General features: G+C 34.5%; 1 protein-coding gene and 1 pseudogene across 4 annotated transcripts in view; one reads left to right on the top strand and one right to left on the bottom strand.

Annotated features, from left to right (window-relative positions):
* The window catches only part of UBE2W (ubiquitin conjugating enzyme E2 W), a 104,783-nt gene that overhangs the window by 41,428 nt on the left and 50,107 nt on the right, over window positions 1-13,248 (bottom strand). For all 4 annotated transcript variants that reach the window (XM_007486955.3, XM_007486954.3, XM_056824111.1 and 1 more), the window contains exon 2: window positions 4,910-5,001. In XM_007486955.3, the coding sequence (XP_007487017.1) occupies window positions 4,910-5,001 (92 nt within the window). The remainder of the gene's footprint in view (window positions 1-4,909; window positions 5,002-13,248) is intronic.
* On the top strand, window positions 175-1,797 carry LOC130457945 (bifunctional purine biosynthesis protein ATIC-like; annotated as a pseudogene).

The raw sequence follows: 13,248 nt of genomic DNA on the forward strand, positions 1-13,248 counted from the left end.
AAAGCAAATTAAAATCCTGTTAAAATTCTCCTACCCCCCCCCCACTCCCTCTCTTCTCAGGAAGTATTACTCATAGACAGCATATTTGCCTCCTAGCCCGTAAGAGAATTCACCAAATTTACCAAAAATCTGAATTTAGTTGGTTTGACACTGGTTGCATTTAAATGGACAACAAAAACTCTCAAAGATGTTTCTGAACTGACAGGATTCCCAGAAATGTTAGGAGGATGTGTAAAAACATGCAGTTCAAGTCTTGACTTTTAATCTCTCCAGAGGATCAAGCTACCATGGCCAGACTTGATTTCAGTCTTATTTGCAGTTTATTATCTATATCTCTTTGAGAAGACTATGGCTTCTCCAAATGTACCACTGAGGAAGCTGTTGAACAAATTGATTTTCGTACGGTAACCTTACTCAGGGCTGCTGCAAAAACCCACTGCCCAAATGGCACTAATATATGAACCAGGAGATTATGAAGTAGTATTGACTGAGAAGCTAAATTCTGATATTACAGATACTACTATGGAGACCAAATGGCAGCTAGTGTTAAAGGCTTTTACTCCCACTGCTCAGTATAATCAAGAAGTATCAGATTATTTCAGGAAAGAATATAGTAATGGAGTATCTCAGATTCCTTTAAGATCTTTAAGTACAAACTTCCTCTTACAGTTATGAATGAATCCCCTTGTTTTATAAACTTATGTGATGCCTTGGATGCCCAGAAACTGGTAAAAGAACTCAGAGATGACTTTAAGTATTCCAACTGCTATCTCCTTTAAATATGTTAATCTGGCAGGTGCTGCTATTGAAATATCATTTAGTGAGGAAGAGGCTAAAGTTTGCATGATACATGATATCTATAAGAATCTATCTACATGATACATGATAGCTACAAAAATTATTCCATTGTGTCAACTGCATATGGAAGAACAAGATAGAATGTTATCATTTGGTGATTTTATTGATGTATCTGATATCTGTGATGTCACTACTGTTAAGGTATCTCCAGGAAGATATGTGATGACATTATTGCACCTGGATAGGAAGAGGCTTTCAAAATCCTCTCTAAAAAGAAAAATGAGAATTACTGTAAGCTTTAGATGGACCTATGTTACAAACCAGAAGTGGATGAAATTAAAACTCTTTTTTGTATTACAATTAAGTTAAGACATGAGAATAAATCTCACTTACTTGATCTAACTTACTTGTTATTATTGACTGACATTATTTAGCAATATTGTTACAAAGCATAAAAATTTGCCTGAGCCTACCATCTGGGACCTAATTGCAGCTACTACTGCTGTCAAGTACACTCAGTCCAAATCAGTATTCTACCCTAAGAACAGTCAGATAACTGGTTTTGGAAAAGGTCAGCAATTCTCAAGACATTGTACATGTCTGGCAGGAAATAAGGGAAACAATTGGTGGCATTATCCCCAGGTGCTTTCAATGAAATTAGAAGTAGGAGAAAAGACAGCTAAAATCTCTAAAACTATTAATCTGGTATGTGATTGACACCATTGGTGATAATAATTTGGCCAAATGGAAAGCAAAGTTTGAAGAAGTTCCAAAACTGTTAACCAAGATAGAAAAGAAGAAATGGATTGATATGTTGAAACAGGTTGTATTGTAAGCTCTGATGCCTTTTTCTATTTTAGGAATGATGTAGACAAGGAGTGGCATAGAATTTATTAGAGACCCTCAGGTTCAGCAGCTGCCTAGATTATGATTGAGGCCTGTGATGAGTTTGAAATTGCACTAATTCATACAAATTTTAAGAAAATATGTACTGAATAACTCTGGACAATCATAATAGTGTACAAGAAAAAATGTTAATGGAAGCATAGAGCAGGGGACTCAAGAATCAGGAAGACCGAAGTTCAGATCTAGCCTCAGACACAAATCTAGCTATATGATCCTGGGGAAGGAAGTCTTTTCTTTGTACCTTAGTTTCCTCATCTGTAATATGAGGATATAATGGTGCCTATCTTCACAGGGTTGTTATGATCAAATAATAATGCATGTAAAGTATATTGGAAGTCTTAAAATAGATAAATGCTAATCTCTTAATAAAGTTACAAAAGAATAAAATTAACAGTCCAGACAACAAAGCAAGACTAATCAGAACAGCAGTGATGCATTATGCTATTCATTAAGGTTTACAAAGCACTCTACATACATTATTTCACTGGAGTCTTACAACATGCCTCACAATAGGCAGGTAGTACAGATATTACCTCATTTTACAGTTAAGAAAAGTGAGGTTGAGAAAGGTTAAGTGATTTATCCAAGGTCAGTGTCTGAAATAGGATTTGCACTCCACAGTCTCCTGGCTCTGTGTTCCACTTTATGCATTACAGAGGTCACATATTGTTCTCCTTCCTACATTCCCTTATGCCCACATGAAGAATCAACTGCTACTGCATTTTTTATACAACTATAAAGATGACCACATAGATGGGTACTAGATTATATGTCAGGTTGGATTCAGCTAGCACCTCTGCCCCGTCCCTCTCTAACCCCTCTACTGTTCTCTCTTCCTGAATAATCCTTCAATGTTAGCCAGGTTTAGACCAGCAGGACAGGTCTAGACATTTTCCATCTAGTAGGCCCATTAAATTTATTAACATTCACACAGAACTTTATAAAGTTTACAGAACCCTTTACATACTTTTATTTATTGCATTTGATTCTTACATCCCTGAGGCAGATAAAGGTATAGTTATTTTTCTTTTAAAGATAGACGAAGGCCACATTCATGTGAGTTCTCTCATTAAGAATAAAAGTACACATGTATTGGAATTGTAATAAGCAAAATTGAAAAGAGAGGCCTAAAAAGCTAGATTCTAGTTCTCAAATCTACCACAAACTAAAAGTGAAAGGTAAAGGACAGCACAATATAAACTCTTTAAAAGTCAGGACTGTTTTGGTTTTGTCCTTGCATCCCCAAACCTAATTCAGTATCTTGTACACAGTCAGTATTTAATAAATGTTTGAAAACTGAATTGGGCAGATTACTTTTCTGTGCCCCAATGTTTTCAAATAAACTTGTTCTAAGGAAAGTTCTTTATAACTTGGTCTAATTATATTGTCATCTGTAAAATCAGAATTATATTGTCAACTGTAAAATTAGAAGACTACATGAAAGTCTTTAATGTTCTTTTTTAGCACTATGATCTTTAATCTGGGGAGTGCCAAGAGATGGCAAAGAAGAAATCATAGTTGCTCTCTACCATCTCACCTCCCACAGAGCAATAGGACTTCCTTCAGAGAACAATTAAGAAATTTTCTAAAAGCAAAAATTAAGGCACTATGGCACTTAGGATAAGGATATTCTTTGTCTTGAGAGTTCAGCCAAAAGTAGTTAGCTACAGAGGATCTAGCAAATTATATTATTTACTTGGCTGTTTTTAATGGTGACTTTTTTGCAAAAGAATCATTCAAAGAAAGGCAGTGAACTAGAAGCTAGGAGAGACCAATGTTCTATACTAGGCTTTCTAATTAACTAGCTACACTGACCTTAAGCAAGTTATAGCCTCTCTATACCTTAAGTTTCCTCTTCTCTAAAATGCAGACATTGCACTAGAAATTTTTTCTCTTAACTCCCCTCTTGCTCTATGACCTCCAAGTGAGGAACACTTTTGAGTGAACCTGTGGTGTAAAAAAATTACTCTGGTTCCTATACACCAAAGCCTGAGAAGTTCTTATTCTACCCATGTACCCATAAATCATACTGTTTGCTTTAGGAAAGCATTAACCTGTATCTTCTTGCAAGTCAAGGGTACAGTGTCCTTACACACAAAGTTCTTTAACCTTGAATGGTTTCCACTTGAAGTGTGCTGAAAGGGCACAGTGTACAAACTGTAGTTACTCAATGACACTAACATAAAAATCAGATCTTGAAGATAACATATAAACTAAGCAATTATTGGGGAAAGAGTAAAACTGGATTGCAATCCCCATTCTGCTAACTTGCCAGCAGTCTAACCTATGGGAATGAAGCTCTTGTTTGCGAAGAGACCAGATATGCTCAAAAACCTCTTCTAACTCTAAAACTCTAGTATCCAATAAGTAAGACAGGTCTCAAGATATCTGAGCTGGCCATTTTCCTTCAAGTATTAGCCCGATATTATGTGGTGAAATAACTGAAGCCCCAAAGATTAAAAAATAAATAAATTTACTTTCCAAAGGTCAACCATTAAGTGGCAGAAAAAGGATTCAAATTTATATCTTTTGCCTTTAGTGTAATACTGGGCCACACCACTGCTATCAAAAGTGCAGAGTGTCTTATATGAGGCTTTGGGGCATATGCATGTTTCTATTACATTTTATAATTTTTATCTGTGCTCAAAATGTACACTTAAATTGTCTTTTTTCTCTTGATTTTCACTCTCCATAAAGTTAAACTCCAGGCTAAACTTTGATCAACTGTCTGCTATATTCTCTTCATTATCATCTATGACAAGTAGATTCCCATTTTAACAAAAGTCTAGATCTAGATATAACCAACTTATCTTGTCAGATGGTACATGTTAACAATTTTGCTAATCAAACATAATTAATTCCATTAAATGACACTCATATGAAATGCTGATAATTCTAAATTTTTCTTATGGATTTGTTTTGTTTTAAAATTTTCTCCTAACTAGTCTTAATGTTACTGAGATATGTAAACAGATATAAAAAACTATTCTTTTATATATGACAAAAATTTATATATCATTGATACTGCCTTTCCTTTAGGGATAGATTTATTTGATTAACCAAATTGACCTAATGCAAGATGTAGATCACTTAATTTCAACACATCAAGAACATATTAGAATACCTCTATTCAAAAAATATCCTTGAAATTAACCTGGCTACTAAAAATAACATCAAATAAAGGTTTTAAAAATAAAGTACTTACTGTGTAATTGAATTCTGAACACTCTTTTCATTCAAAGTCATCCCTGGAGGAGGGTCATTTTGCAAAGCCAATAATTCTTTTTGCAGTCGTTTCTAGAAAAGATCAATAGCAATTCAAGTTTTACATATTTTTTTGTTATATTACAGAAGAAATTATAGGTCTCCTAACAAAAAGGATTTGAACTGAATATACTGAAATCCTTTAGGTCCTCCCTTCATAATCCATACCTTTCCTTTATCCACATCCCTTAAATCTATACTGTTACATGCAAAACTGTTATAAACTATGTTGCTTATGTATTTCTAGAACTCATGAAGTACTTTGAAATATGTGCTTCATCCCAAATTCTATAACCATACCCTTGATACTTTGAAACTAGTCCATGATTTCCTAGACAAGTAAACATGCAACACCTTTAGAGTTGCATGTTTACTATTCTATAAGTCTCCTAAACAGCTATGCCTAAAAGGATAAATTAAGGGCCATTTTACAGTTTTCCACCAGAATTCTCAGAATTAATAATTCAGATAAATTTTTTAAAAAGCTAAGGGTTTAGACCTTTAAGTTCCAAAACTTTCTATTAGGGGTATAAGTCAGAATGTCTTATGTGGTTTCTGTTCTTTCTCTAAACTATTTCACTTGGCCATCACACCAACTCCCACAAAACCAATTATCATCAATACACTGAGAATTCTCCAACTTATTAAAGCTTCTCTACTGACTTTCAATCTCACATTTTCAATTGTCTAGTGGATATCCCAAACAGAATATCCTTGTAGATATCTTAAACTCAACATGTCCAAAACTGAACTCATTATCTTTTCCCCAAATTCCCCCCTTTCTTCCTAACTTCCCTACTGCCACTATGTTCTCTCAGTCACCTACCAACCTAGGTCATCCTTGACTTTTCTCACTATCTCTTATTTCCCCATAATCAAATTGTTGTCAAGGTTTCTTTCCTGACACTGCCACCCTTCTGATGCAGGCTCCTATCACTTCCCACATGGATTACTACAATATCCTGTTGAATTTTCTCTCTGACACAAATCTCTCACCATTTCACTCTAATCCATCTTCAACTCAGCTGTCAAAGTGATCTTCCCAAAGAGCAAGTCTGACCATGTCACCCCTCTAGTCAACAAAACTCCAGTGGTTCCCTATTAACTTCTAGATCAAATACAACATGTCTGGCATTTAAATCCCTTCATAAAGCAGAAACTGGGGGGAGATTTTTTATAGCAAGTATCTCTGATAAAAGCCTCAATCTCAAATACAGATAATGGAGTTTAATTTTTAAGAATATAAGTCATTCTCCAATTGCTAAATGGTCAGAGGATAGGAACAGAAAGTTTTCAGATGAAGAAATCATAGCTATCTATAGTCATCATTTGAAAAAATGCTCTAAATCATTACTGATTAGAGAAATGTAAATTCAGACAACTCTGAGATACCACCTCATGTCTATCAAATTGGCTAATATGACCAAAAAGTAAAATGATGAATATTGGAGGGGAAGTGGGAAAATTGAGACACTAATGCATTGCTGATGGAGTTATGAATGGATCCAACTATTCTGGAGGGCCATTTGGAACTAACCTGTGCATACCCCCTGTAGTAATCATGTAAGGGATAGGGGATAGAGAAAAAGTATGGATTGGCTACACCCCTTTAACTTGGCAATACCACTTCGAGGTTTGTAGCCCAAATAAATATTTTTTTTAAAGGGAAAAGGACCTATTTGTACAAAAATATTTATAGTAGCTCTTTTTTTTAGTGGCAAAGAACTAGAAATCAAGGGATTGTCCATAAACAGGGGAATTTCTGAACAAGTTGTGACAGATGATTCTGATGGAATACTACTGTGCTGTAAGAAATGAAGAGCAGGATGATTTCAGAAAAACCTGGAGAGACTTACATGAACTGATGAAAAGTAAAGTAAGAAGAATCAGGAGATACACAGTGACAATAGTGTATGATCAATTGTGAATGACTTAGCTATTCTCATCAATAAAATGATCTGAGACAATTCCAAAGGACGCATGATGATAAGTCTCATCTCCAGAGAACTGATAGAGTCTGACGATAGATTCAAGCATGCTATTTTTCACTTTATTTTTGCCATGTTTCTTTTTTATTTTGGTCTGTATTTTCTTTCACAACATGATTAATATGGAAATATATTTTTATGATTGCACATATATAACCTATATTAAATTGCTTACTGTGTTAAGGAAGGGGAAAAGGAAGGAGGGAGAGAATTAGAATTCATTTTTTTTTAATGAATGTGGAAATGTTTTCACACATGTTTTCACAAGCAACTAAGAAATAATTTTTAAAAGCTCTTCATAATCTGCCCCATCTTTCCAGTCTTTTTTACATTTTATAACCATATTAACACCATATACCCCCCTAATCTCTATGATCCAATGACACTGACCTCCCCCTGCTATTCCTCAAACATGGCACTATCTCCCAGCTCCCATACTTGGAATGTTCTCTTCTCTTGCTTCCTGGCTTCTGTCAAATCTTACCATTTAAAGAAAGCCTTTCTAGTGTCTTCATTCTATTATTTTCAATTTATTTTGTATTTAGCTTATTTGTTCATAATTGTTTACTTGTCTCTCCTACTTAGAGTAGGGATGATGTTACTTTTCTTTGTATTTCCAGTGCTTAGCAGTAAATGGTACATAATGGGTGCTTAATAAGTTTTTACTATTTCCAAATATCTTTTCTTCTGATCCTTCAGGGAATTGCTGAGCTATGTAAGGCTGAATGATCCTACATTAAGTGATCTTGAATTATTATGATTAAGAGTTCTCTATCTCTTTTTAAAAAATTTTTGTATCTTCTCCCTTATTGTCAGGAGTCAATTTCTACCAATTGCCAGTGTGTCTGATTGTATTAGCTGCTCTCTCTTCACTTCCATAACTCATTGACTAATCTGCTGGTTTGAAAAAACTAGCTAATCATATTAATTAAAAATGGTCATAACAATTCTCTCCCTTCTTCGCAGAAATAGAGAATACTATATATTATGTCAGTCTTGGTTGATCTATTGGTTAGTTTTACTGAACTTAACTTTTTCATTTACTTTAGAAGGGATGACATTCTAGGAGGAGGACATATTAGGAAAAGTATGTTATATAAAAACAAAATATATTAATAAAAATTCTAAAAGAAAAACTTCATAAAAATGAAGCAAAGATGACCTCTGAATAAAAAAAATCTATGGTGCTCTCCAGAAAAGTGAAGCTTATGAACTTTAGAATATGGATTTTTTGACAAGGCTAATAAGGCTAATGGCCAGAGACATCTCTTGTTTAATGTTCATTCTTGGTCAGATAAGTAAATTATCAAAAACAATTCATCTCCTCAGAATTCATCTAAAAGGGAATAAAAAGGGGGGGCTGAGATAAATATACTGATTGCCAGGATGAACAAAGTTGGTTTATCCAAATACTGGGAAGGACCATGTCTAACAAAATTATTAATTTTGTTGACTAATACATTCCTAGTACTTCCCCCAAACAGTTTTTACCTGTCATATATTAGTAAGAAATTAGAACTTGAAACAAATCCCTCCCAGTCATATCCTACAACCTTGACCACCTCTAATCCCCTAAGGCTGTGTCGGTGAGCTTTTGGAATGCATGTCTGAAGGGGATGCTCTACTCCCCCTCTCCACATATGCCTGAAGATATTTCTCCCATCATCCATCCCTCTTGTCTAGCAACCCAATAGGAGTGCTTCCTTCCTCTCCTCTGGTCTGGGGTAAGGCAGGAGGTTCACATGTGGTGTGGGGGTTGCAGTTTGGGCATTGAGTTTCTAAAAGGTTTGCCATCACTGCCCTAAGGTGAACTTACTTCTCTATCAAATTTTGGATTGTCTCTATGACAACAGAAAATCAATTTCACTAATATCTCTCTATACCTTTAAAACTGAATAAGAAGGGGGAAATGGCAAGAGGACAACAGGAAATAGGAAAAAGAATCAGCAATAAGGGAAGTATTGCTCTAAAACTACTGCTTTAGATTGGCTAACATAACAGCAAAGGAAAGTAATGAATGCTGGAGGGGATGTGGCAAAGTAGGGACATTAATTCATTGCTGGTGGAGCTGTGAACTGATCCAACCATTCTGGAGGGCAATCTGGAACTATGCCCAAAGGGCAACTAAAGAATATCTACCCTTTGACCCAGCCATAGCACTGCTGGGTCTGTACCCCAAAGGGATAATGGACACAAAGACTTGTACAAAAATATTCATAGCTGCGCTCTTTGTGGTGGCCCAAAACTGGAAAACGAGGGGATGCCCATCAATTGGGGAATGGCTGAACAAACTGTGGTATATGTTGGTGATGGAATACTATTGTGCTAAAAGGAATAATAAAGTGGAGAAGTTCCATGGAGACTGGAACAACCTCCAGGAAGTGATGCAGAGCGAGAGGAGCAGAACTAGGAGAACATTGTACACAGAGACTAATACACTGTGGTATAATCGAACGTAATGGACTTCTCCATTAGTGGCGGTGTAATGTCCCTGAACAACTTGCAGGGATCCAGGAGAAAAAAACACCATTCATAAGCAAAGGATAAACTATGGGAGTGGAAACACCGAGAAAAAGCAACTGCCTGAATACAGAGGTTGAGGGGACATGACAGAGGATAGACTCTAAATGAACACTCTAATGCAAATACTATCAACAAAGCAATGGGTTCAAATCAAGAAAGCATCTAATGCCCAGTGGACTTACGCTTCGGCTATGGGGAGCAGGGGGGGGGGGGGGAGGAAAAGAAAATGATCTATGTCTTTAACGAATAATGCTTGGAAATGATCAAATAAAATATATTTAAAAAAAAAAACTACTGCTTTTCTCCTCCCCCTACTAAAGAGGAAAATACAAAAATTGTAACCAAGGAGCTCTGATACTTTATAGTTCCTTCCATTACTATCCTCAGAACCTAGCTGAACCTGCCTACCATACTCATTTAATTTTTATTAAAAGAGTATATCATTGACTCTCAATCTTAATGCTAGTTCTCTATTCCAGAAGGAAGAGAATAAAAAAGCATTTAATTTATCTAGCATAACTTCTCTCTCAGTTTAACCAATAAGAATCCTAGAATAGGCAGGGACTATGGTACAAGAAATTTCAACAAGCAATTAAAAGAACTGCAATGACCTCACTAAATCCACCCTTTCCCCTTCCCTAGCCCACTCTCTGCCAGACATTTATCTTAAGCTGATTTAAAAAAAAAAAAGTTACCTAGACTGTACAGGGAATTTGTGTTCTCTACAAGTTATATTTTCTACTATCTTTAAGCACCAAGGCTTTTCTTAACTATTTTTTTTTATTAAAACCTAAAATGTAGTATATATGGTTTCTTGCTTTCAGTAAATATAACAAATATTTTCTTATGGATTCAAGATCAACACTGATCAATATTGTGTTATAAAACAGAGATACCCTCAGAAATTCAGAGGATATAGGTGACACCGAAGTATATAACTTAAAGGAAAGTAATTTCTTATTTTTAGAATTCTGAACTTGAACAAATATGAGCATTTCAACAGAAAACAGAAAAAAAAAAGTATAAACTACAGGCTTTCTTCCTGTTGTTTTCTGTGTATCTTTAAAAAACCTTCACTATACATTCCCATTAATTAAAAATAATTTTTAGTAATCCTATGAGTAAATCAGATCTCATTCTCCCTCAGTTCTCTCTCCATTAAAAAATAACCCACAAAACCTTTGTAATAAATATACAAAAAAAAAAATTTGCCAACATTGACCATTCCAAAATGTGACTCTCTCATCTTGAGTTCATCAACCCTTTGCAGTAACAGTAGCTGGTATTTGTATAGCACTTTAAGGTTTGCAAAATGTTTCACATGGATTCTCATTTGATCTTCATGACAACTCTATAAGTAAGCACTATAATGGAAATTACTCCCATTTTATGAATGAGGTAGAAATGAAATGACTTGTTCATAATCACACAAAAGCAGAATTTAAATCAAATTCTCTCCTGACTCCAAAGTTCAACATTTTTATGATTATATCATGTTGTTAAATAAAATACCTTTACCCTGAAATGTATTTCTAGTTGATTTTCTTTTCTTCTTCTGGGATGCCAGTTCTCCACCATCAGTAATTTTGCTTCTTATATTGTTATTTATCATCTATTAATTGTTCCTCCTTCCTTCTCTTTTATTTTTAAAGAATAACAAAGCAAAACTAAAGCTTTTATTCAGAATGAATAAGAATTCTATCTAGCTTCTGCAACCAACTTCCTTCCCTCTAATTCATGCAAAGGATTAATAGTATCAGTCAGATTAATGAAGCACAAATCTAAAGAAAAATTTCTCTCTGACTAAATCTGGTATGTAATTTAGTAGTCTCTAGAGCAGAATAAGATAACTAATATGATTCAAATGGAAGAAATTTCAAAAGGTCCTTACCTTGCACATCCAGCTAGGCTATAAACAAAGACGGCAATAAAGGAATTATTTAGGCAGAGTAGTTTAAGTCAAGACTGAAAGTAAGTTTTAAAGCAGATAAGCAAGCAGTAATAGTACTAATAATACTTAAAAGACTGAAAGAAAAATTTGCCCCTCCTCCTCCTACACCCCGCCCTGCTTATCTGTCATAAACCTTGTTTTCAAATTTCTGCCTTCAGCCCCACTGCCTATATTATATAGACACATACATGTACACATTGCTGGCATTGTTCTGGTTGTTGTGAAGTATAACAAAGATTAATAAAATATAAAACATAGTTTGGGCCTCAAGGAACTTAAAATGAGCATAGCCTTGCGAAAGCTACAATTTCAGGGTCAGTTTCTTCATCTCTAATATGCAATTATCACTTGTCCAACTTCCTAAACTAAAAATAAAGTGTAAAAGCGTTTTTAGAACCATAAAACTTTATACATAATGTGGCTGTTATCAATCAACAAGCATCCAAAGCACTAGACACTGTGCTAGTTGTAGGTACCAGGGATACAAAGACAAAAATGAAACTATCTTTAGCCTCAAAAATAGGGTTTGCTTATATGAGAATAGAAAAATACTGACTTTAAAAAACATTAGGTGAACTGCTCTGATAATCCTACTATACCTAAAAAGAAACTTTAACAGAAGACAGAATATGAAGTAAAATTTAAGTCTATGCCTATTTTCAATTTGGCACTGTAGAGCACTTTGTAAATATTCAACTTTGGCTACTTTGATAATTTTGTAATGACTTAAACAAATCTAGAAGGTTCAATTAAAATGAATACAAATTCTGTAGCAGTTTCCCAATTCTGAATTTGAACCAGCACATGCTTCAAAATACAATTAGAGTTATATACTATTCTAACTTTCCAGTTTCTTTTAATTAAAATTTTTCTATCAAAAAAAAAAAAACACATCAAACCTTCTTTTCCTCCTAGCCTTCTCTCAGAATTGGAAAAAAAAAGATAAAAGAAAACTTGTTACACAAATGTAAAGCAAAATACATTTTCTCACTGGTCATGTCGAAAAACAAAAACAATGCATTTTGCACTGTTACCTTTCTGTAAGGAGATGGGTAAAATACTTTTATCATTAGTCCTCTGGAATCATATTATGCTCATCAGAGTTGCCAAGTCTTTTAAAATTCCTTGTCTGTACAGTACTGTTGTCATTGTATAAGTTGTTCTAGTTTTGTTCATTTCACACTGCATTAAGTTCATACAATTTCCCCAGGTTTCTCTAAACCCAACACCTTCAATCATTAATTTTTTTATCCCAATATGTTTTTTATTTCATTAAATATTTCTCAATTCCATATAAAATTGTTAATATTTTTTAAATTGAGTCCCAAATTCTATCTCCTCTCCCTCTACTCTCTCTACTTGAGAAGGCAATCAGTTGGGTATTGGTTATACATATGAAATTATGCAAAACAAAATAGCCATGTTACAAAGAAAACAAACCTCCCCCCCAAAAAAAACATGAAAAATAAAGTTTTTAACATTATGCATTGATTTATATTCAGACTCAATCAATTCTTTCTCTGGCCATGGACATTTTTCATCATTAGACCTTTGGAAATGTATTGGACCACCATATTCATTAGAATAGCTAAGTCATTCACAGTTGTTCATCACAATAGTTTGTTGTTACTGTGGCATGATGTTTTCCTGGTTCTACTCACTTTATTTTGCTCAGTTCCTCTAAGGCTTCCCAAATTTGGTCCACTGTGCCATTTCCACCCTCAGAAAAAAAAAATCTACTGCTTGAGGTGGATCCAAGATAGTGGATTAAGGACAATCTCCCAACAATCCCCTCCAAACAATTTTTAAATGATGCTT

The sequence above is a fragment of the Monodelphis domestica genome, chromosome 3 (genome assembly GCF_027887165.1).
Source record: "Monodelphis domestica isolate mMonDom1 chromosome 3, mMonDom1.pri, whole genome shotgun sequence".
Taxonomy (NCBI): Eukaryota; Metazoa; Chordata; class Mammalia; order Didelphimorphia; family Didelphidae; genus Monodelphis; species Monodelphis domestica.